This window comes from Emydura macquarii, unplaced genomic scaffold (genome assembly GCF_026122565.2).
Source record: "Emydura macquarii macquarii isolate MOO-44397 ecotype Brisbane River unplaced genomic scaffold, CSIRO-AGI_Emac_v2 contig_2331, whole genome shotgun sequence".
Classification (NCBI taxonomy): Eukaryota; Metazoa; Chordata; order Testudines; family Chelidae; genus Emydura; species Emydura macquarii.
The window spans coordinates 1-25,136 of record NW_027132468.1 but is presented as its reverse complement, the minus strand read 5'-3'; the positions used below and the strand labels follow the sequence as shown (position 1 = coordinate 25,136).

The 25,136-nt window shown below is 58.2% G+C and overlaps 1 protein-coding gene across 1 annotated transcript; it reads right to left on the bottom strand.

Moving 5' to 3' along the window:
* Positions 1-3,001: 3,001 nt before the first annotated feature.
* On the bottom strand, positions 3,002-21,481 carry LOC137161606 (uncharacterized). The gene is made up of 27 exons (XM_067560984.1): positions 21,372-21,481; positions 20,083-20,213; positions 19,518-19,723; positions 19,164-19,361; positions 18,624-18,752; positions 17,314-17,502; positions 16,868-17,041; positions 15,796-15,971; positions 15,457-15,580; positions 14,778-15,014; positions 13,631-13,726; positions 13,175-13,363; positions 13,001-13,011; positions 12,609-12,738; positions 12,123-12,318; positions 11,370-11,879; positions 9,511-9,526; positions 8,959-9,177; positions 8,442-8,572; positions 7,735-7,940; positions 7,419-7,616; positions 7,094-7,222; positions 4,399-4,587; positions 4,055-4,228; positions 3,775-3,934; positions 3,500-3,636; positions 3,002-3,414 (listed from the first exon to the last, which is right to left on the bottom strand). The coding sequence occupies exons 1-27, from the start codon at positions 21,479-21,481 to the stop codon at positions 3,223-3,225; spliced, it is 4,557 nt and encodes a 1,518-aa protein (XP_067417085.1). The 3' UTR covers positions 3,002-3,222.
* Between the last annotated feature and the right edge of the window lie 3,655 nt (positions 21,482-25,136).

Here is a 25,136-nt window from a genome sequence, read left to right as displayed (position 1 = left end):
GCTGGGGTCTCTTCTCCCCTCATAGGGACCCCCCCTGCACCCATAATGCACTGGGGTGTCTGAGCCCCATGTCCATGATATACTCACTGGCTGCAGGAGCGTAGCTGGATTTGGGGTGGACTGAAACATGAGTAGAAAAGAAGGATCAGTGCAGGGGAGCAGGGTGACCACAACCCCACCTTCCCCAGACGCAGGGCTCCCCACGACTCCCACTGCATCTTGCCCAGACCAGCCTGACCCAGTGTCCAATCACTCAGTGCACACTCCTAGCTGAAGAACTTACATATTATTTTTAAAGCAAACCTTATTTCATTTTTGACTTAAGCACATATAAAATAGGACTTTTACAAATATTCTGAAAGTGGGTAAAATCAACAGCTAAAATGGTCAGTGGAGTGGAATGGTTTTACAAATAATTTTAAAACAGATAGAATTATTCAAAGTAAAGACAGACTTGAATTATTACTGAACCATGTCAAACTGGAGTGTCGGACTGACAGAGAATAGCTTAGACAAAATCTGGGATCTCTTGTTCCAATGATATGCAGTAAATGGATATTTTAAAAAGACTGAAGTGAACATTTCAAAAGACAGAACAATACAAGTCAGTTGAGGTTTTAGCTTTAGCTGAAATACCTCTTGGTAGAAAGAGGGGTGGTGGTGTTTGTGGCTCTGTTCTTTCATGTATTTCATAAAAACAGGACTGGGCCAACAATCCCACCCACATGGGAGAAGGTATAAGACTCTAGGAAATGTCTTCATTGCCTGCTTCATTTCTTTGCACTGGCTTTCTAACAAGGAAGCTGTAAACAAGGACTGGTGACCCCCAACCTGTCTGGGTAATTTTGAGAGAGACTTTGCAAACCTGCAGTTAATTCCATCTCTGCTTCAACCCTGACACATGAACTTTGCAATGACTGTATGGTTTTTTATTCCCTTAACCATTGTAACTCTCCCCTCTTTCTTTTCTCTTATAAATAAACCTTTAGATATTAGATACTAAAGGATTGGCAGCAGCGTGGTTATTGGGTCAGATCTGAGTTATATACTGACCTGACTGTGTGGTAGAGCCCTTGGGATTAGGACCCGTGGTTTAATGAACTTGGTTTTAAATACCCACTCATCATAAAGTCTAGTGTCTGGGTGATGAAATAAGCGCTGGAATGTCTAAGGAAACTGCATTCTCGATGTCTTGTCAACCTGTGTGGTAAGACCGAAGTCTATTTTGTTGCTGGATTGGTGTATCTAATGGCTGAATAACCACCCGTCTGGGGCGTCTCCCTATTTCTCAGCAGTTTGGCCTGAATTTGGCATCCCCAGCTGTGACCCACTGAGGCACAGTGACAGCATTAACACACTTTTCCACAGGGCCCTTACTGCATGGCTACACAGGCGAACAGGAAGCAGACGCAAATCCTGCTAGTCTTGTACGTTTCTATCCCTTAACCTACTTCTGTCCTTCGTTTCTTTATATACTGGCTTTAACACATGGAACCGAGAAATATCAAATCAAAAAGATCACTTACCAGAGCTCCCCTCTCCGGCATCATGCACGCCAGAGCCGGAGTGCTGGAGCTGGCTTGAACCCCCCGGGGTTAAGAAGTCCTGGCTTGCCACATTACCAGACAACCCTGTCGCCGGTCTCATCTCATCCTCCAGCTCCACTTCCTCATCCACCACTTTGTCCTCAGGGTTGAGTCCGCTGGCCACTGTCTCCAGCCTCTCCAAAGTATCCACGGGGCTCTTGGCAGTGGCAGTTGGGTCGCTGCCGAAGATGGCATCCAGCTCTTTCTGGAGGCAGCAGGTCTTTGGCACAGCACCAGAGCAATGGTTTGACTCCCTAGCTTTTTGGTATGCCTGCCGCAGCTCCTTTATCTTCACACGGCACTGATGCATGTCCTGTTCGTAGCCCTTAGCCAACATGCCAAGAGAAATCTTCCTGCAGCTGGAGCGGAGCTGGGACTGCCCAGCCTCCTTCCCCACAGATCCAGCAGATCCAACAACTCAGCGGTGCTCCGAGCGGGAGAGCGTTTGCTGCATGGAGCCACCATGGTCAGCTTGGAAGATGCGATGTGAGCTCTTCACACCAAGCAAAGAGGAAGTGGAATTTCAAAAATTCCCGGTCCTTTAGAAGGGAACCTGGGTGCAGGGCGGCGGAGTTTGAATTGCTGACCAGAGCGGTCAGGATGGGCATTGTGGGACATCTCCTGGAGGCCATTTATAGCGACATAAAGCGTCAGTGTAGACACTGCGCTTGGTTGTCGATCTAACTTTGCCACAAAAAGCTCTATGCCTCTCCTCGAGGTCGCTTTATTTTGTTGGTGTAGCAGGAGAGTTAAATCAGCAGGAAGAGCATTGTGCTGTGCACAGTTTTGTCAACAAAACCATCTAGTGTAGACAAGGCCTCAGTTTCCCCCTCTGGAGATAGATAGCCTCTCAGGGGAGCTGAGGGACTTCCATTAGACTTGGTAAGTTTCATTTAACTCAGAGGACCTTAAATATTTCCACAGCCTGGTCATCATTAATAGACTCTCACACCCATATCCTCAAAGGCGTTAAGGCCTTTCTGACCATTTCAGCTTCCCATGTGACAGGGACTGACTGCCTGTGGGCCCCACGTCCCCTTCCCCATGGTCAGCTCTGCTCATCCAGCCTGTAATAAAAACAAGCGAGACACAGGCCGCTGTTGCTGCAGGACGGCAGCCACTATGATTGTGAGACCGACCTACCCAGAGTGGAGCCCGGAGCGCCTCCGGCTGGCTCCTAGCTGCTGTGAGCTAGCACGGCCCCGGGCAGAGCAGCAGCTACACACTGACAAGGCAATTTAAAAATCTCCCTGTGGGTTAGAAAGTACAACACCTGCCGGGAGTAGTTAATTAATTACACTGTGATTTACAGCCATGAACTGATTAAATCAAGAGCAAACACTGCAGCCCTGGGCTGGGGCACGAGAACCAGCAACAGCCATTTCCACCCAAGGACGCTCAGACTCTTCTCTGACTTGTTTCACCGCTTTAATTTATTTTACAAAACCCTCCTCTCCTCCCACCCAGGACACCCTCCGCACCGACCCGAAAAGTCTTAAAATAGAAGATAAGCCAGCGACCCCCAATGATAAAATCATCACAGCTGCTTTAAACAGCTCCTGTTTACACTGCGCCAGGCGGTGGGGGGGATGACCGTAAGGCTGCCATGCCGATGGACTATTCCCCGCGTCGGTGGCTACTCGGCCAGGTCTCTCTGCACCAGTCTGTAGTAGGGCCCCTCGCGCTCCATCAGCTCGGCGTGCGTCCCCTCCTCGGCCACCGCCCCGCCCTCCAGCACCACGATCCTGTCGGCGTTCTCCACCGTCTGCATGCGGTGGGCGATCACCAGCACGGTCCGGAGCCCCCGGCTCAGCACCGACTGGCGGATCTAGGGGCAGGACCAGAGCCGCATTAGGATGAAGACTGGAGACACCCAGGCCAGCCAGGCTCTGAGTTCAGATCTCACCACTCACCGCACACTCGCTCTCCACGTCCAGGGCGCTGGTGGCTTCGTCCAGGATCAGGACGGTTGGCCGGCGGATCAGGGCCCGGGCGATGGCGATCCGCTGCTTCTGCCCCGCCGAGAGCTGCCCGCCCTTCTCCCCCACGTCTGCATGAGTCAGAGAGAGAGGGAGGGGTCAGCACTCCTGGGCTCTCTCCCCGGCTCTGGGAGGGGAGTGGGATCTAGTGGTTAGAGCAGGGGGGATATTTCCCAGGAGCCCCAGCAACGCAGGCCATGGTGACTCACCCGTTTCAAAGCCGCTGTCCAGCTCCGCGATGAACCCAGAGGCGTGGGCTGCTCTGGCTGCCACCATAACCTGCTCCTCCGCGCAGCCCCGCAGCCCGTAGACAATGTTCTCCCGGACGGAGCCGGAGAAGAGCACGGGCTCCTGCCCCACCAGGGCCACCTGCAGGTCAGAGGGGGCGGCATTAGGGGCTGAGACCTGCTCAACTCGTCACACCCGGTGAGCCGCAGCCACCTCCCCGCCGGCAGCCCAGGCCCCTCCCCTGCTTCTCGCTGCCCTCACCTGGCGGTGCAGGTACCGGTGCTCGTACTCCCGGATGGGCACCCCGTCCAGCAGGATCTCCCCTGCCTCGGGCTCGTAGAACCGCTCCAGCAGCCCCACGCACGTGCTTTTCCCGCTGCCGTTCAGCCCCACCAGCGCCGTCACCTCCCCGGGGCGCAGCTCAAACGACACGGCCTGGAACGACGGGAGAATATCAACGCGCCTGTCACACGGGGAGCAGGGAGGGCTGCAGATCAGAGGGGCTGTGAGCTGGGGGATCCCCTCCCAGGGGGAAGGGCCAGGTGCCCTGGGGTTGGGGGGGGCCCAGAGCAGGGGATAGGGTGCAGTCACTTTGCTGTATGTACCTTTAGCACCTGGCGGTCCGGGCGCGAGGGGTAGGAGAAGGAGACATTGCGGAAGGAGACGTGTCCCTGCAGCGACTCCGGCGCCCGCCTCCCTTCAGTGCGCACAGCCGGCTCCCGGTCCAGGTACTCGAAGACCTTCTCCGCTGCCCCCATGTTGCTCAGCAGGTCCCCGTACGTGCACACCAGGGTCTGGGGCGGGCAGGGTTGGAGAGGGAAGAGGAACAAGGAGGAAACTACTAGATAGATGCAGCACTTCCTGTCTCCCATTTTGAAGACGTGAAGGCCAGAAGGGACCATCAGCCCATCTAGGCTGACGTCCTGTATAACAGGCCAGTGAACTGCCCCCGTTAGCCCCATACTGAGCCCAGTGACTTGGGTCTGACTAAAGCATCTTTCAGAAAAGCCTGTCTGGACTGGAAGACAACAAAAGATGGAGAACCCGTCACTTCCCTGCAGCGTTTGTCCCAATGGTTAGTTACCGCCACTGGGAAACGTGGGTTATTTCTGCTTGGAATTTGTCTGGCTGCAGCTTCCAGCCATTGGTTCTTGTTCTGCGAGATTACAGAGCCCGTCAGTAGTCCTGGTCTCCTCTAGCACTTATGTCGGTGTGCGCCCTGCACCCCCATGTTCACCCTTATAGTACAGCTGGGTACCAGCTAATGCAACGCATGGCACGTCAGAGGTCTCTGGAACGCTCACAGTGTACTGATCATTATCGTTATAGCAATGTGTTGGTTACAGTTTCATGTATATGGTTATGGGGCTTCACTATGTAATAGTCCCAAAGACGTGTCCTCATGGCTTGAAACCTGCCCGGGCAAAACTCTCCAGGCGCAGAGGGGCAGTGTGAGCTCTGCACACTCAGCAATGTCCAAACTTCCTGGGGCTTTGAAAGGGGAGAGGCGCCTGCCTGGAGCGCAGGGCAGCGCAGCAGAGCTCACACCAGTGAGCAGAGCGGTCAGGGTGGGCATTGTGGGACAGCTCCAGGAGCCCACTTACGGCACACACTGCCTGCACTGATACTGGCTCGCTCTAACTCTGCCGCAAAAAGCTCTCCGCCTCTCGTTGAGGTGGTTTGGTTTTGTCGGCGGGGGGAGCACTGCCGCGCGTGCACCACCACTGCTTTGTCGCCAAAAGCTGACGTCTGGTGACAAAACTCTGCGGTGTAGACCAGGCCTCAGTCTATCACATCTACTCAGTCACCGGTACCAACCAAACCTGTAATTGCAAACACTGGAACCAGGGTTGTTTCACAAGACCTGCTAGCTGGAGACTCCCGCGCTGGAGGAATATAGACCCACTTTCGATCTGGGTGAACTACGGTTTTAAACTGAGTTGGGATATCAGCATGAGCAATAGGCCCAAAGCATGTGACCAAGCGGAATGAGATCATGAGAAAGAAGAGTTGTTCTGTTAAACTAGCAATGACCCTCTGAAATACGGTGTTAGCTTCTTTACCGTTTGGGCTAAAGTCATGCCAATGAACCTGTTAATGGAGGCCCAGGGACAGTAAATAACTGACTCTGCAGGTACAAGAAACGCCTTCACCTGGCCTTAGCTAAGAGGTCTGATAACTGGCAGTGACAGCACTTGTTTGTTAAGGGTCTAAAAAGCAGGGCTGCCATTTAGGTAGGGCAGGGCGGGGCTTTTGCCCACCCTAATTTTTGTAACAACAGCTGGGACTCAGCCACGTTGCTGGCTGGTCTTCCTTCCCCTCCTCCTCCCCTCACAGGCCTAGTCTTTGCTCAGCCATGCTGGCCTGGCTGGAAGATGCTGCAGATTTCATCATGATGCGCCCCTCACCTTCACATGCCAACATGTTAAAGAGGCAGGAGCAAATTCCTTCTGACACTAGTAGACACAGGGTTGCTCGGGCGGGGAAGGGGCTGCTGCCCCAGGCACATTCAGGGAATAATTATCTGCACAGACAGCCCAGCTTTGGAAGTTTCAGGCTGCAAGAGCAGCGCTGAAGAACGACCCCCTGGACTCTTTCCTTGCTGTGAAGGAATAAGCAGCTGCTGTCACTCCACAAATAATTCTTTAAATTACACTCAAAACTTACCCATTTTTTCCAATGCTCTAATTTTTTAGTGAAGGGCCGGACCCCAGTGTGGCCATTTATTCTGCCATTTAATCCCACTTGTCTGTGACTTAAAAAAGTAACCTCTTACAGGGTTCATTGCTAATTCCGACTAACATGGGACTAAACACACCCCACTTGTAAGTATCTTGATCAAAGGTTTATAAACGTTTTGTTACTGCCTGGATGTAGTACATTGCATATTATTTAGGCTTTTTAGGCATGTTTAGAGTAATTGTTTAAATACCATTCGGCCTCTGGATTTAATAAAGGAATTTATGGTTAAATTAGCATTGTGGTAATACCCTGCATAAATAATAATTCCTTCACACTTCCTCCTCCCACTGGGATTGCTTTGGATCCCCAAATCTAGTCCAGGCGGGATTTTAACCCAGTTCCCATCAGGATCTCAGACAAACGCCTTTATCAGGACAGTGGTGGGCTGAGTCCCAGCAAACTCAGTGCACAGGTGACTGACGAAATTAGAATCTGGAGCTCTGGTGTAAAAGGCTGGTGTGTCAGCAAATCCTCCTTCCTCCCACTCTGTTGGGTCTTCCTGCAGTAACTGCATAGGGAGAACGGGCCATTAGGCTCCATTAGAATCCAACCCCTTACCTTAACGTTGCTCCCTACGTCCCACTGGTAGAGGACGAAGGAGACCAGGCTGCCCTTGGTTAGGAGCCCATCGAGGATCTGCTGGTGCCCGCAGTACAGCATCAGCACCCGCACGGCCAGCTGCAGCAGCTGGTGGGGAGAGGGGGGCAGAAGGGGAAGAAGAGAGTGTTATATGTGGTGTGGGGACAGGGTACCCAGACCCCCAGCTGACTGGATGTACAAAGTGGTTTGAATTGTGCATCCCCTGGACACCCAGTTACCCCCATGCTGGCTAACCCATCCAACCACAAACTGCCTCCCCCGGACGCCTGGGTTCCCGGCTCACCTGGCAGAAGAGCAGGTAGAGCGTCCTCTCCAGGCCATGTCGGTTCTTCAGCCGGTTGGTCTCGGACAGCGCCGCATCGTAGCGCCGCGACTCCTCCTCCTCGGTGGCGAAGCTGCTCACGGTCTCTATGGAGGAGACGGACTCGCGCACGACCTCGCTGGAGCGCGCCATGGAGTCCTGGATCGCCCTCAGCAGGGCCTGGGGAAAGAAGGGTCAGAGATGGGAGAGCTGCACAGAAAGGGACAGTCACCCCTGCCGCAGGTGGCTTTGCACATGCAGGATCCTGGGGATGGAGGGTATTTCCCCCGCCCCGTACCTGGCGGCGGGCGTCGTAGATGTTCTGGGCAGCCATGGTGAGGGGCGTCTCGAGGAGCGTGAGCAGCGTCAGGCGCCAGGACAGGCCCAGCATGAAGCCGTACAGGCCCAGCGCCTTCACCAAGCTGCGCAGGAAGCTGTTGGCGTTGGCCGGCACCGAGCGGCTCATCATGCCAGTGTCCTTGGAGAGGCGTGAGGTCAGGTCGCCTGTGGAGGGGAAGGAGGGGGAAGGGGAGGAGACAAGATGTGCTGAGACACGGATCCGTGCCAGAGGGGGCCTGGTGCTGGGTTGGGGATGCCCCTATGAGAGGGGTGTATGGCACAGAGAACCCATGTTGTACAGAGCGGGTGCAAATACCTCAATGCAGCTCGGTCTCCCGAAGCTGGAGATGGGACGACTGGGACCAACTGGATGGGCCTGACTGCCAGGTACCTGCTGATCCCAGCAATGGGGTAGGAAGTGGCTGGTTACGGTGGCTTTAAATCCCATATTTTGGGCCCAGTTTGCCCTCTGGTGTAGGATGTGGCAGCCCTGAGGTTGCTCTATTATAAAACCCTCATGTAGCCTGGGCGACTCATCAGCAGGTCGAGGTAAACTCCACCAGAGGAGAGCTCAGGCTAAGACTCCACCAGACCCCCCAGCCCATGAGGTGTTGCCCTGCTGGGAAGAGAGACTGTGGGGAGGAGATGCCAGGAGACGGGACCCACCTGTTTTGACCTGCTGGAGGAACGCCAGGTCCTGGTGCACCAGGGAGGAGAAGAGGAGCCGGCGGATGCGGATGTTGAGCTGGGAAAGCGTGAACATGAAGAGCCCCTCGCGGCCGCTGGCAGCCAGGGAGCTGGGAGGAGATGGGGAGACAAGACAGAAAGTAACTTACCCTGGCCAGGCTTCTGACCAGTGCAAGACGATACAGATCCGGGGTGCAGGGCCGGGGAGCTGTGGGGAACTGGCTGGAGCTTCTCTACAGCTGGTTAACGAGTGGCTGGGAGACCATTCATGTCACTCCGTCGGGAGCATCCTGCCTGTGGATCATAGGGGCTGGATCAATGTTGATATGGGGCTGCTGGGAGCTATTACCATGCGTCCCAGGCCCCTGTCACAATGCAGGCAGCACCATAAGGGGCAGGAAGGATCTTTCCCAGGGCAGGGCTGGGGTCCTGTGGGAGTAGTAGTGTTGGGGGTGGGGAGGGGAGGAGGAATACGAATGAGGCACTAGGGTCCCACCTGCCGAAGGAGGCCAGCCATACGAGGCCGATGGCAGCAGTGAAGGTGTCAGGGTCATAGCTGCTGCCCAGGATGTCAATGACACGTCCTGTGTAGTAGGGGATGAACATCTCACCTGCCACAGAGACAAAGCTGTGAGCCAGCCCTGGGGCAAGAGGGGACTGTCCCACAAAAAGAAACCCTGGCTTCCTGCCCCAGGAATTTGGGGACTTGTTTTCTCTTTACTCTCTGTCAGCATTTTCCATTCCTGCAGAAGACTTTCAAACCCAGCATTTCTCTTCTACTGGAAAGATTTTAACCAACTTTAGGGAGATCCCATATGCTGAGCCTGTTACAAATTCTGCCCCCAACTGCACGCACGTATGCGCACGCCCCCGCATCATGGCTGGATGGCCCCTTTAAGGGGAGTCAAGGCCCAGTCTATCTGATGGGCTTCTTTAAGGAGAATGAGCCCATCTCAGCCACCTGTAAGTAATTAACTGCCTGGGAGGCTGGTTGGCAGCTAATTAGCTAATGAGCATCTGGCCCCGATAAAAGGCTACCGGAGCTCACTTGAGAGATAACCATCCTAGGGAACAGAGCAGGAGGGTGCCAGGTGAATGTGCTCAGGGATCCATGGGCTGCTGGCAGAGGGGCTGCAGGGGGTAGGGAGGAGCTTTGCTCCAGGGAGGGAATGGAGGTTGGTCTGGGGTGACCAACGGGCATGAGTCCAGTTTCAGGACAGCATGATCTCATGGGTGGGACATGGTGAAATTAAAATAAATCAATCCCTTTCACGTACCCAAGAGCACTCATTTCACCCCTTGCAAAACAGCCTGTTCTGGGAAGCTGCAGACAGCTAAAACCACGTATTTAATTAAATTCTGCTAGCTAGTGATATAGCTAGAAAAGTAAATGACCCTGCCCCACGGCCAGCCCCCACTCATGCCGCCTGAGGCGCCTTTCCCCTGCCAGCCCCTGAGCCTGACGCAGAGTAGAGCAGCCCGGCCAGGTAGCTCCCCAAGTGTATTTTGTGGGACACTAATCACTGTGGGATGAGGGACAAAGGATCCCATTGCAGGACTGTCCCGCCATTTGCAGGATGGTTGGTCACCCGAGGTGGTTTGTGCCCTGGGGGTGAAGAGCCTGGCTGTGGGGCTGAGGCACTCAGAGTGTCCCCCACTAAGGGGTTGTGTGAAGGGCTGCCTTGTATCCATTGCACTTTCCATTAACTAATCAGATTGCAGAAGGGGGAGCTATTTAATGCACGCTAGCCGTGGTCAACTTACGGGTCACCCAGCTGGGGAGGGAGCATTTGCAGAGCTGCATCTGACTGCCGGGGTGTGTGTGTGTGTGGGGGGGCTGGCATGCACGTTGGATGTTGCCCCATAAAGCAGTTGGGTTTTTTTGTGACGTTAAAGCCTGACAGGGTGGCTGCTTTGGGGAAAGCTGAAGTCCCAGCCCCACAGAGCCTGAGCCAGAAGTAGCTCTTTACAGCAAAATCTGTAACAAGCTGGGTCAGAAAACGGGGAGCGGGGGGAATAGAAGTAAAACTAAAACTTTCAGAAACGTTTGTGTAGGCGAGTAAAGAGTTAAAAGCTGGACAAGTGGTGAGGCCTAATTTACAGGGAACGGGGTCCAGGCACCGGCAAACCTTGTTCCTGTTAGTTGGTGTGAATTCTAGCTGGAGTCTGTTCTCTCTCTTCTCCTCCCTTCCTGGCCATCTGCGCAGGGGATGAGTCTATCTCCATGCCTGTGCACGGCCTTTTGGTGGGAAGAAAGCCTTATCTTCCTTCTCCCCCCGGCATGCCTGTACTTCACAGCATGCTAGTGTACAACTGATAGGTTTTAAGGTGATGTGCCTGCCCTCTGTATGGTAATCCTGTAAATCACGGACAGGGGCCGGTATAATTGTATGCATTGTGCAGTTGTTAATATTGTCAGTGTAACCAGAGCGGGGTCTATGGGCCTTGCTGGCAATGGACACAGCTACAGACTGGTACGGATAAAAGAATTGTAAAGTAGCCCCCTCGCTGCTCACTCCTGGTGTCCAGGTGGAACGAGCAGGCAATGGAGGGTTCCATCTCCCCAATCCGCCCCCAGGACAACCTGTTTGACTATTTCTAACCGTTTTATGTGGTTCTTTCCTCCACTCTGTCATCTCGCCTTTGCCTGTTCTGCAGTTTCAACCTTCTCCACCACTGGAAAAGCGATCAAGCAGCAGAATACTTTTCATCTGAGCTGGGTTGGACTGGAGCTGGGGGCGTTGGGAGCCAGAACCACTGGTTCTCTCTCATCTCTGGGAGGAGAGTGGGGTCTGTCTCTTGAAGGTCCTCACCTCACCCCTATTCCCAGCGTCTCTGGGCCCCTCCCATCTCTAAGGCATTTATCACCCCCACAGCGAGCAGCTTTCCCCCGAGGGTCCCACTCACCAATCACAGCCAGGGTGAGAAAGACGAAGGCGCCGGACAGGAAGGGCACGTCGGGCCGGGACAGCCCCACCAGCCGGCGCAGGGTGGCCCGGGACTCCCGCTCCTTGTCCTCAGCGCCGGGCCCCCCAGCCCTGTCCCTCTGCCCCAGAGCCCCCCAGGTGAGCTGGGCCAGCCCCACTGCCCCATAACTCAGCAGCAGCCAGGCCCAGGGGGTGCCGGCCAGCAGGGTGGGGGGCACGTCGGGCAGGGGCAGGCAGCCCCGCAGGGTGAGGTACAGGGGGGGCACCAGGCACAGGGCAACCAGGGCCCTGGGGGGCCGATCCGGGGCCAGCAGCGCCCAGGCCCCCCAGAGTCCCAGCAAACGGACAGCGGCCTCCAGCCAGGCGGCCGGCAGCCCCAGGGGGGCCAGGGTGGGGGTGCCCCGGGCCAGCAGCGCCAGCAGGGCCAGGTCGCAGAGCAGCAGGGGGCCGCCCAGACGCGGGGTGAGGGGCGGCGGCATGGCAGCGGCGTCTGCAGAGAGAGAGAGAAGGGGAGCAGCTAATCGAGGGGTGTTCACAACCCCCCACCGCCCCAGCCCCCACCCCCCAACCTGCAACCCCAGTCAGGCTGAGGGCCCCGCCCCGTCTGCACCAGTAACAAACTGGGGCTGCCTGGGAAGGGAATTCAGGGGGTGCACCGCGCCTCCCTCACCGCGGCACCCCCGGCTGACCCCCGGCCCCGGTACCTGCAGCCCAGGCTCCGGTGCGGCCGGACCACGCTGAGCCCGGACCCGGTTTCGCTTTCGGCATCGGGGGGCGGGGGGGGGATGCCGGGCCGGGCCCCGCCCGCTGCTGCTGCCCGCTGCGGCCGCCAGGGGGAGCCCGGCCTGCACCGGCCGCTGCTGCTCGCCGGCCCGCGGGCTGCCCCCCGGCCCCACCCGCGCCAGCTCAGATGGGGGGCACCGGCGGAGCTGGGGGGGGGGGAAGGGGGAATAGCAGAGGCCGTGGGTCGGCAGTGAGGGCACCGGCGGAGCTCTGTGGGGCAGCTGCTGGGTTTCCAAGGCTGCATTAAACTCCCCCGAATTTCTGTGGCTCTCCCCCAGTTTCATCCCTGGACCCGGCCCCCCCCTTGCACCCCCCGCTGCCCCGTGTCACTCTCCCCGCCCCGCGCTGCCGGGAGACACCGTGACATGGACACCGGCAGCCGCAGGTTTCACCCTGTCCCTTTATTCCAGCACACACACAAACTCCTTTCGCTGACCCACGTCCTGCTCCCCTTGTAGGTGCGGCCCCGAATCTGGATGTGGGGTGTCAGGTCTGTTCCCGTCTCACTGTCCGTGTACTGGTGCAGCAGGCCACTGACGTCTGTCCGTACTCCTTCATGTGATACACTGGGGGGTTGGAGGGGGGAGACATGGGAGAGTGAGGGGCAGTCAGTGTGATTCCTAGCACCCAGCCCCGGGGGGGCAGAGACTGGGATAGGCTGGGACGGAGGCACCAGAGACCACAGGGCAGGGCTAGGCACCAGCCCTGCCAGGACCTGGAGAGTGAAGGGATGGAACCCAGGTGTCCAGGATAGCAGCACAGAGCTCCCACCCCTGGGTGTGAGGGGATGGGACCCAGGCATCCGGGATGGCAGGGCAGGGCACTCACCCCAGGGAGCCCTGGGAAGCAAAGGGTCAGGACCCAGGTATCCGGGATGGCAGGGCAGGATGCTCACCCCCAAGGACTGAGGGGATAGGACCCAGGTATCGGGGACAGTAGCTCAGGGCAATCACGCCCGGGGGGGGGGGGCCCTGTCCTGTCCCCACCCTCTGGTCCCCTTACTGTTGACGATGCCCCCAGAGTAGGCGTCGTGGTGGGTGGCGTAGGCGATGGCACGGCTTCCTCCATGCTCAGGTCGGGCCGGTACCCGCTGTCCATCACCCTGTAGGTGTAGGTTTTCCTGCTGCCCGTGGAGAACATGGGGCAGGAGGGACGCGCCCCGTTCTCGTCCAGGTAGTACAGGCCGGGGCCCTGCACAGATGGTGGGAGTTAGCTGAGGGGAAGTGGGGAGGGGTAAATGATACATGGGGGCAAGGGGCAAGGTATGGGGAGGGTCAGAGACCAGGTGGGCAGAAGTATATGGGGTGGGGGGCTTAGAGATGCGGTTATGGGGGGTACAGGATGGGGGCAGCTCAGGGACAGGCATCCCCATAAGTCTCATGGTCGGGGATCACCAGGAGAGGGGGTACGGGCTGAAGGGGGTTCAGAGATGGGGAGTGGGGGGTCTCAGGCCCGTACCTTCTTGTCCCAGCCGCAGATCATGCTCCCCACGGACAGCCCCACACTCACGTTTGCCAGCAGCTTGGTGGTGGCCCAGTCACTGATAGGAGATAGCTGGGGGTGGGAAACAGCGCTCTGGGGCGGGAGGCGACTGGGGCAGGGAGCCACACTCCAGGGGGCAGAGGGGGCAGTGACTGGGGCAGGACGGGGGAGCTGCTGGTACCTCTGTCTGCCAGAGCCGCTGCTGAGCGCTCCTCCCCTCCTCCCCTGGTGGTGACCAGCCTGTGCTGACCTGACGCTGCCAGGTCCCCTTTTGGGCTGGGTGTTCTGGTTCAACCCCCCCCCTTGCAGGAATCTCCTCCTCCCCCCCCTTTCCTCCTCCCCCGGGCACAGGGACCAGGCCCGGTTGGCAGCTGCAGCCCCAGGGTTCAGGGAGATGGGGCTTGCACAGAGACCCCGCACGATGGGTGAAGCGACAGAGTCACACGTGTTTCGGAAGGGGGGTTCATGCCCAGGATTGCGGTGCCCAGCAGGGCAGGACCGGGGGTTTCAATGCCTGGCTGGAGGGAAGGAACTGGGCGGGGTGCTGGTGCCCAGAGAGGGGGTCCCAGCACACAGATATGGGGAGGCTGAATCGACCACGTGGTGGAAAGAACATTCAGAAAATATGCATAAAAATACAAATACCGATTTTATTACAAGCAACTCATAATAGAAACATCTGGTCTGCCCCTGCCGGATCTCCCGCTCCCTGCTCCCCCCACAGCAACCCTCTCAATGGGTGGACAGGCCCTTTGCAAGTCGCTCCTGAAGTGTGTCTCGCTGCTGTGTTCAGGGGTGTGTCTGTGTCTGTGTGTTTCCTCCAGCCGCACCCCTTGTCTAGGGAAGTGCGAGTGATCTTGTGGCAGGGAGGCGGGGTCTCAGCCGAGCCCTTTGCTCACCTGTCTCCTGTGCTCAGCGCCAGCTCCTCGTTCACTCACTCAGCGCCAACAAACTGAATCAGGAACTAACTCAGCAGAGTTTAACCCTCCCTCCCCCTTGGGGGAAAGAGCCACATACCAGGGGAGGGGAGGCTGAGAATCCCCCCACCCCTCGGAGAAGGGGTCACACACAGGGGCACCCTTGGATTACCCCCAGCCCAGGGATGCCCCTGGCAGTATCAGAGCCCCCCAGCCTCCGTGCTATGGCTAGAGCTGCCCCCCTCATTCCCATTGAGCTGCTTCTGCACCAGGCGCCAGTAGCTGCCCCGGCGCGCCAGCAGCTCCCGGTGGGTGCCCTGCTCCCGGATCTGCCCGTCCTCCAGCACCAGGATGTGGTCGGCTCTCTCCACGGCACTCAGGCGATGGGCAATGAGCAGCACCGAGCGCCGGGCCCGGGCGCCCTCGTAAATCTCCTTCTCCACCTGCAATGGCAGACGCCCGGGGTTACTAGCGATCCCAGGCAAGGGGCTGGCTGAGGTGTGCTGGGTGGGACAATGCAGGGGGCGGCTGTGCACAGCTAAATAACCACCGCAGTCCAGCCCAATGCACGAGTTTCTGTCAAGACCAAGAGATGAAATTAAGTGAGACAAACATTCCCCACGTGGAAACAGCGCAGTGTTGGATCCCTGGTGCTTGTCCAATTCACCCCGAACTTTGCAGAGAAATCCCATCCTGGGCTGAAATGTGGCCTGTGAAATTTCAGGGGGATCGGCTGGGTCTGGGCAGGGACAGGAGGGTGTCCAAGTGGAAACAGGAATCCAGTCTAGCACCGGTTTCTCAAGGCAGTTGCATGGATATTGATGAGCTAAGATGAAGAGGGGCAGGAGACACCAGGGGTGGGGAGATAGGGGATGTGTCACTCACCCGCAGCTGACTCTCCGTATCCAGGGCGCTGGTGGCATCATCCAGGATCAGGACTCGGGGGTCTCTGAGCAGGGCTCGGGCGATGGCTACCCCCTGCCTCTGCCCCCCGAGATCTGCCCCCCGTCTCACCGACGTCTGCGGGGGAGAGCTGAGGTCACTACCCCAAGCAGCATGAATGCAGGTTCTCTACCACCCCCTACACAGGAGAGCAGGGTCCCGGAGGGGTGGGAAGGGTTTCCTGGAGTCATGGTGCAGCCGGGCGATGAAGGGGTGTGGGTGCTGGGATGCTGGGGGGAGGGGTACAGGAGTCCCAGGGGGTGTATCGGGGTCCCAGGGGACAGCGGGGGGCCGGTACCTGTGTCGTAGCCGTGGCTCAGCCGGGCGATGAAGGGGTGGGCGTTGGCGCGCCGGGCAGCCTCTATCACCTCCTGGCGGCTGCGCCCCCCCAGCCCGTAGGCGATGTTCTCGTGCAGCGAGCGGGCGAACAGCACCGGCTTCTGGCTCACCAGCCCCACCTGGGGGGAGAGGGGCGGGGGGGAAGGCGGTGAGGGGACATCAGGGTGGGGCAGGGAGTGAGGGACCCGGAGGGGCAGCGGGGAGACTGAAAACACCCAGCCCATCACACCCACGGGGCTGTGGGTGACCTCTGTTCCCTGCAATGGGCAGACGCACTCAGCCCCTGGATCTGGGTGTGTGGGGCTGGACAGGAGGGGAGTGCTGTCTGGGGCTGTGGGGGGTCCCGTCCATGGCTGTTCTGCACTTTGCTGGGCAGGTGTCACTGGGGGTGGTGCAGCCTCCAGGGAAATGTTTGCTTCTGTTAATTGCCGAGTGCTGGGCGCAGGCAAAGGGCTAGCTGCATTCCTGGAGGACAGGCCCAGCAATGGCCACCAGCGAGGATGGGCAGGACGCAGAAGAAGTTCAGGCTCTGATTAGCTGAAGCTACGTTCGCTGGCAGGGTGAGGTCAGAGGGAGCCATAGCCGTGACGCAGGCTCAGCCCCGGCCCGTGTGCTCTGCTTCTCCCGGGTTCAGCGGGTGTCGTCGGGGAATTTGGGGCTGTTCTGGAATCTTGGTGCTCGCCCAACGGGCACTGACGCACCCGCTAATTGGGGGGCGTCTGATAGCAACAGCAGGAAAGTAGGAGCAGAGACCTGGGGTTTGGGGTCCAGAATATTAAATACGGAAGCAGAAGAATAGATACGGTGAAAAGGTGGCGTTAAAGTTAATTAGCTTAGCATAACTGATTATAAAACAGGCAGCCCGCTGATTTCACTGTGCATGTAGCGGGGCTGGGCAGGGAGTGATGTGGGGGAGGGATACCTATGGGGTAGGGGTGAGGATACAGGGGGTATCCTGTCATGCAGGTGGTGGGGGCAGAGGATGCCGGGGAGGGCACAGGGGGGCACAGGGTACCTTGCTGTGCAAATAGCGATGCTCGTACTCCCGCAGGTCCCGCCCGTCCAGCAGCAGGCGCCCGCGCTGGGGCTCGTAGAACCGCTCCAGCAGGGCCACCAGCGCCGTCTTCCCCACGCCCGACGGGCCCACCAGCGCCGTCACCGTCCCGGGGCACAGCTCCAGAGACACCCCCTGGGGGGGGGGGACAGGTGGGGATTAACGCAGGGCCAGCAGGGCCACCCACCTGCCCTCTGCTCTGACTCAGGGACGATGGTTCCCTGCCCAGAATCTGGGGGTTCTCTCTGAGTTCTGGGCAGGTGCTTCCCCACTCTTGGTTTTGGTCCATCCAAACCACAACCCCCGTCACTCATTATTTCTCCCCTTCTCTAGGGCTGCGAATCCCCCCAAGTCTGACCCCAGGCCCACTGACACGCGACCTGCTCCCACCACCAGCCCCCAGGTACCCTGAGCACGGGGGCGTCGTCCCGGCCGGGGTAGGAGAACCAGACATCCTGCACCTGGAGGTGCCCGCGCAGGTCGGGAGGGGCCAGCGTCCCAGGGGGGCTGATCTGGGGCGTCCTCTCCATGTATTCAAAGATCTTCTCCGAGGAGCCCACGGCCTTCTGCAGGCTGGGGTAGACGGAGAGCAGCACCTGGGAACAGGGGAGACAAGGAGGTATCATGGCTGGGTGTGCTCCCCCCACCTCACAACTTTCCCACCCACCCCCCATCCGGAGACGGGGAATCCACCGCTGCACATGGGAGTTTGGTTCAAAGGCTAATCACCCTTCACTGTTCATTTGTGCCTAGTTTCCACCAGGAATTTGGGAGGCTTCAGCTTCCAGCCATTTGTCCGTGTCCTGCCTTTCTCTGCTAGGTTAAGAGGCCTTGTGGTACCTGCTATTTCCTCCCCAGGAAGGCCCGTGTTCACCATGAGCAAGTCACCGCTCCATCTTCTTGTGGATCAGTTAAACAGATCAAGCTCTTCAAAGGGCTTGTCTACACAGAGAGTTACGCACGGCACCGGGAGCTCATGTTCTGTTGCTTCTCCACTACGACCCTAAACCCGTCAGAGTCCCAGCTGGGCAGAACAGCCCCGTTGCGGGGGTGCGGGCTGCTTTCCTCGTTCCTAGATGGGTGACCGTCCCTTTCACTACAACACGTTGTCGCTGGACAGGCTTCGTTTCCCAAGCGATCCATATGGCTCTGTACGGCTGCCCTGTAGTCACCCTTCCCCCAGGCTGTGTGTCAGCCACAAACGTTCTCAGCCGTGACTGTATATTTACTTCCAGATCACTGACGAGAATGCTGGGATGGGGGGTGTGTGTGTGTGCCCCCACCCCTCATTCCCATCCAAACCCCAGCCCCATCTCTCTGTCCTATGCCCACTCCCCCAGAGCCCTACCCAACCCCCCATCTAACCTCTCCCCACTTCCATCTGCTTCCCATTCCCCTTCCAGCCCCCCAGCTCTGGGACACACCAACAGCACAACCCGGTGTGGGGAGGAAAAGAGGGTCAGGACTGTCTATGTTCCCCTCCCCACACCCCCATCCAACCCGTCTCCACCCACAATGGGCGCACTCACAGCAGAGCCTGGGAGGTAGAGACAGGAGGCTTCGCCATCACCCCATGTCCCCTGTGACTGCTCCCCACCCTGGGACACGTGAGGGGTAGGAGCTGGGGGGACGGGAGGGAGGGGTCAATCTGTGTCTGAGCATCTCCTTCCTCCCCCAGCCCCCAATAGCTGCTCAGTCTCTGCAGCCCCCCACTCACACCCACGGCGGCGGAGAACTGAATCTCGTAGAGGATGAAGGTGACCAGGTCCCCGGTGCTGATGCCCCCGGCGGTCACCAGCCGTCCCCCGTAGTACAGGATCCCCACATGCAGCACCAGTTCTGACAGCTGGGGAAGATGGGGGGTTAATGGGTTAGTCCTGGGGTGCCCTCAGCTCCCCCTCTGTCCTTGGGGCATGGGTGGGGCACATCCTGACAGTAAAATGCCAGTGCTGTGAAATGAGGGGATGAGCTGGGAGGGGGCAGCAGACAGACACTGGCAGGCTGGGGAGCAGTCTAGAGGGGGCCTAATGAATCCCCCTCCCCCAGCCCCTCTGCCCCTCCTCCCCCCCATGCTGCGCCCCTCTCCAGGATATTGCACCTCTCTGTCTCCCAACCCCCAACTGCTGCCCCCAGGATCCAGCCTCCCTCTGCCATCCCCTTTATCCCATTCCCAATGCCTCTCTGCCCCCTGTGGACACCCTGTCCCCCCGGCCCTCGCCCTCTGGGTCACGGCCTTCTGCCCCAACGCCCCCCTTACGCTGTTGGTCCACATGGAGGCGGCAAAGGCGGCTGCCTCCTGCCGGTTGAGACGATGGGTCTCCTGCAGCCGCTCCCCGTAGCGCCGGGCGGCCCCGTCTTCGTTGGCGAAGCTGCGCACCGTGGCCATGGCCTGGAAGGTCTCCACCGCCACCTCGTTGGCCTTGGCCAGGGACTCCTGCACCCGCTTAGCTAGATTCTTGGGCGGGGGGAGAAGGAAGACAGGTGAGATCAGGCACTCAAGGGTTAAACGCATTTCCTCCTGCAAAGGGACAATATACTCAATACCCACACACAGCACGGCGGGGGGCTGACCGGGTGGGGGTGTGGGGAACAGGTTGTGGGGCGGGGGTACCTGGTGGAACTTCTCGGAGAGCTTGGGCACCAGCAGGACGACGGGCAGGCCCACGGTGATGAACAGCGCCAGGCGCAGTGACACCCAGGCCATCAGGGCGTAGAGAAAGACTCCCCGCACCAGGTGCCACATCAGCAAGTTCAGATTCTCGCTCAGCGCCTCGCTCACAGTATCGGTGTCCACAGTCACCCGGGAGGTGATGTCACCTGGGGGGAGAGATGGGGTCACGTCGGGGCTAGGAGAGTGGGCAGGGTCCAAGAGTCCAGACGGAGGAGAAGGATCCATCCATCAATAATCCACATCAGCTCGTTAGTAACTCCAATCAATAACCCCAGTCAGTCCACTGATAACCCAACCAACAACCAACGCACCACTAACTCCAACCAACAATCTCAGCCTAACTAATCCATCAATGGTGCCCAACCAATAATTCCAGCGAATCCATCAACAGCCCCAAGAAACAACCTCAGCGCAACCAGCCTATCGATAGCCTCAATCAATAACTCCAGTTACCCCATCCATCACCCCTGGGGTGCGGAAGGAAAATCAGGTTTAGTATTGTTACCGGTGCCGTTGGTGTGGAAGAAGGCGATCTCTTGGTGCAAGACAGATCTGAACACCTGGCTCTGGATACGCGTGGTGATCCGGTTCATGGTCTCCATATAGACAATGTCACAGATGAATTTGGTCACAGCACTGAGGGAGATGGGGAGAGACCATGAGGTGACAGGTCAATGTGAAGTTTCCCTCCGTCTGTTAGAGATTTGAGCCACATCCACACTCCCAACTCTCCTGAGTACTTTGAAACTCAAGGCCACATGGTCTCATTGGGGCTGAGAGGATGGGACACTTATATGGATACCAGGAATATCCAAAGTTACATTACAGAGGATGAAACATTTTATAAGGGATCTAAACTCACATGCTTCAGGGCATGAGCCAACCTCTGAGTCCTGGGGGTCAGGAGGAAATTTTCCGTGGAAGCAGGTTACATTTGAATCACTAATACAAAAGGGGTGTCAAAAGCACAATACTAAATTGCTTCAAGTTCAGCAATTTTATAACAATGTTACAGTTGCACAACTAAAACTTTTCTTGTAGTCCAAAACCAGGAAATACAACATTAAAACATAACCTGCCATTTTTAAGCTAACACTCAAAAGGAGAAAACCAACCTTTACACTTTTCTTTAAAAAAAAACAAAGGGAAACTATTTCAATTCTTCACCAGAAAAGCATGTGCCTGAAAACTGAGATGTTTTCACTGGAAATGCTCCCAGGGTGCCCCATGGTAGTTGTAACTTGGTTGCCTCTAGTCCCATTCTCTGTGGAATGGTTTCCTGGCTGCCCTACGTCTTCTATAAAGAAAGATGGCCAGGGACTCCCATGATGCACCATCTCCCCCTCCAAGAAGGGACACCGTGGTGCATCATGGGAGAGATAGTTCAACCGAGCTATAGAGAAGCATGGGAGCATCAGGCACCTGCACTACAGCTCCCATGAGGCATCGCAGCAGCATTTGTCTACAGGACACGGGTCCAGCGTGTTCCTGACGAGGAGGTGGGGAGCTGCATTCTGCATCGGTGGGGAGCTGCCAAGTGGCTTTCAGATGTAGCTGTCTGGAGACTCGGCCAAGCCCTGGGCAACAGGCTGACAGACTGTAGGGCCTCCTGCCCTGGGCAATAGACTGTGGGGTCAGCCCAGCCCCAAGCTCCAGGCGGCTTGGGCTAGGGGACATGACTGGGCTTCCCCACGGCTCACACCTCTCATGCTTGGACAGCTTGGTCTAGGCCGGGCTTCTCTCCCTCTCCTGTGAGTTCAGTCCTGATCCAGGCACCCCTCCCCCAGCCCCTACCTGCTGATGGTGATGAGGGACATGGCCCAGATGGCCTGGACGAAGGCTCTGGGGTTGTTCTCACGCATGATCCAGTCAGTCATAAGCCCCATGTAGTAGGGGGTTGCCATCTCCCCTGCAACAGAACGGCACAGGCTGAGACCAGGGTGCTGGGGCAGGCAAGGGGAGTCCCAGGTACAGCCTTTGATCCCCTCTAGGGACTCTGAAAGCTATCAGCAAAGCATGTGACACCCCCAAGGTCAGACAGTGAGTCAGTGGCACAAGCTGGGGATAGAACCCAGGAGCCCTGGCTCTCTGCTTTGAGCACTACACCATGCTGCTGCCTTTAACAAAATGTCCTGCCCAAGATTAACACGAGCCCACCACAGGGGTGTTGGAGCTTAGGAAGGCGTCTCAGCCCAGGCGAAGTGCTGCCACTCAGGGCTGAGAAGTGCGTTTCAGGAGTGCAGGTCCATGCGATGCCCTTACCGCTCTTTGCAGAGATTGTCTCTGCGTATCTCACACACCTGAGCCCCCCATCCCGCGGTATAATTGTGAGCCTCTGTCTACCTGATTCCATCCGCAGATGCTGATGCATCTTTCTGCCCCTCTGTCTTTCTATCCCTCCCTTTACATCCATCCCTTCACCCTAGTATATCCACCCATCCATCCGCCTGTCCAGCCTCATCACCTGTTGATCCCCTCAGCCACCCAGCCAGCCCAGCTAACCTCTCTGCCATCCGGCCCCATCCGTCTGTCATGGTTAGAGGATGTCCGTTACCGCGGTGTCTATGCTGCTGCCTGGGCAATGGTACCACGTTGCCCTTTTGCTAACACCGCCCAGGCCCCCGACTCACCGAGGGAGGACAGCACCAGGAAGCCGGCGACGGCCACGAAGCGCAGCAGGTCGGGCCTCATGCAGGCCAGCAGCCGGCCCAGCGAGGCCCTGGGCGCCGGCTCCCCCTTCCCGGAGGGGCACAGCTGGTGCCAGAGCACGGCCACCAGCCCCGCCAGGCCGTAGGTCAGGCCGAAGACGTCCCATCGCCCCCAGCCGTGCAGCAGCTCCCCGCGGGGCGCCCGGGGCTGGGCCAGCGCCTGCAGGGTCAGGTAGCAGGGCAGCGGCAGGCTCAGCAGGGCGGCCAGGGGCAGCAGCGCCTCCTGCAGCCCCCGGGCAGGCCCTGCCCCCTGCCACGGGCAGCCTGGGCGCTCAGGCTCAGCAGCGCCCAGCGCCCCAGGGCGACGCCCCAGGTGAGGGCCAGGGGGTCCCAGGCCGGCAGCAGGGGGCAGAGCAGCAGCGCCAGGCGCAGGCAGAGGAAGTCCAGCAGCACGGCCAGCGGGAGGCAGACCCAGGCCATGCCGCGCTTCATGCTCGGGGGCTGGGCAGGGCCGGTCCCGGCCGGCTCCAGCAGCAGGTGTCTAAGTCCCCAAGTCCCCGCCGCGCCCTCTGGCGGCCGCTCGGCTCACTGCGCCTCAGCGCCCGCGCCGGAGTGACACCAGAAATTCGCCCTTCCCACGCCTCTGGCAGGTTCGCTCCGGGCGGGTCTCGGCGTCTGGCGGCGGCTCCCCCCCGGGGTTAGCGGAGCCCGGGCGCCGGGGCAATTTCTGCCCCTCTCAGCACCGCCCAGGCTGGCCACCGACAACCCGCCGGGCAGGGAGCGCGGGAGGCAGGGCCAGGAGGGGCTGGAAGAGGGGCGGGGGACGGACGGACGGACAGCGGGCTCGCTTCGCCTCCCGGCGCCTGGGAAGCCCCTGGCCGCCCGGCTCCGCTTCCCGGAAAGGCGGCAGGTTCCCAGAAGTGAAAGTGAAAGCGGATTAACGGGGTGGGGGAGGGGAGTTGTGTCACATGTGTGCAGCCCCTGATATGTGATGAGATCGGTCCGTGCTGAGTGGGGAGGAGGCAGAAAGGGGGTGAGGGAGGGGAGCGGAGCCCAGAGCCCAGGAGTGGCCAACGGCACCGACCCTCCGAGCTGCGCAGGACACGCTCCAGAAGTCCCAGAGCCGCAAGACAGGCACAACCTTGAAGTATTTCCTGGAGCCCCCTCCCCTCCCCACGTGCCCTGCCCCCATTCTGCCCTGCAGCAGGCCTGGGGGTGTCAGGCATCCCTTCCTGGCTGGGTTAGAGCCCCAGGCCCCACCACCCCGCTGCAGGGCAGGAGCCCTGAGTCCCCCCCTGCCCCAGGCTGGTGGGTGAAGAGCGGGGGTGGCTGGGTGGGAGTCCCTGAGCCCCACTTCAACTGTAAAAGAACCGCACGTGGCTGGGGAGCCTGCTGCAGACCTGTGTATGGGGGGTCAGTGCAGAACCAGTTCAGAGTTGGCAGATCCACCATGGGCGCTGCTGTGCTCCAAGCGTGCACGGCCATTCATCGACGTCTGCTCAGAAGGGGGCTGACGCCGGGCAACGTGCAGGACACAGAGGATGTTTTTGCCACAGGGGGATATTCCTTAACCACGGCGGGGTGACAGACGTCTGCATGTCCCTACAGCTGGCACCAGACCACCTTGCCAGAGAGCACATAGGCCGAAAGGGATACTTTTCAATGGCGTAGCAAGTGCTGCCGGGTCACAGGGCATTTCACCCACATCCAAGTGGGGAGGTCAGGGAAGGTGCAGGACACGCACGTCTTTAGGAGCACAGGTCTGTGCAGAACGCTGCAGTCAGGGACTTTCCTCTCAGAGCGCAAAATAACCGCTGTCGATGTTGAAATGCCAGTAGTGATCCCCTCAGCCGTGCCAGATGGGGACAGTTCCTCACAAGAACACTTACAATGAATCTCATTACATTCCTGTGGCAGTGAGTTCCACAGGCTGATGTTACAAGGGAAGGGACCGGTGGCTGTGTGGCGGGCAGTGCCTTGCAGAGTGCCCGCCCTCCATGACCAATCCCCATCCACCTCCCGGAGTCAGAGGACAGATCTCCCAGGCAGCAGGCTCAGCAGCTGGGCAGGGTCTCTGCACCTAGCTCCGGGATCCCATATGCTGAGTGTCTGATCTGGATGAAGAGCTGGAGGCAGAATCTTCTTTGATCTTTGCTGCAGGAAGAGAAGAAAATGGTTCAGAGGCGGCTTTAGCTGTGGGGGATCCCAGCTAGGGAAGGGGGATGGGAATTCTGCTCTGGGCTTCCCCCCACCTTGCCCCCTAAAAACCCCAAACGGCACTGTGCACAGAAACCCCTGGGCCTGACAATGAGACAAGAGGCCAACCTCCAGGAGAGAGCATGACAAGCCTACGCCCTGTCTCCGGGAGCTCCAGGTACAGGCCGGCAGCCCCGTCACCAGAGCCACGCGAAGGGATGCCCAGTGCATTGTTATCCAAATAACAAATATCACAGGATCTTTTTCAGGGGATAAGGCAACAAGCCACGTTTATTGTGAATACAGAAATTTGGTGAATAGTATCAATAAAGTATCAACACTGTAACAACATCAATATTAGCTTTACTTAGTGGAATAGTATCAATAATGTAAATACTAGGAAAACAGATCAACATTGTACCAATACTACAATTACAGAGATTCTTGTTAGTAAAATACACTTCATTGACCCATGTTTCAATTGGTGCTTTCATTCACACTCACACACATAGACAGGCAGACAGATAAACACACACAGGGTCTCACAGATGTTAGAGTTACCAGCCTCTTGGTGCTGGTGGTAGTCACTGGCCAGGTGACTGCAGCATGAGGGTGAGGAGCAAGGCTCTGCCGATGGCACCGGTACTCCTGGCTGGTTGGTGATATAGACCTGAACCTCCAGCCTTCATCTTTCTGTCCCATTTTATAGGGAAAA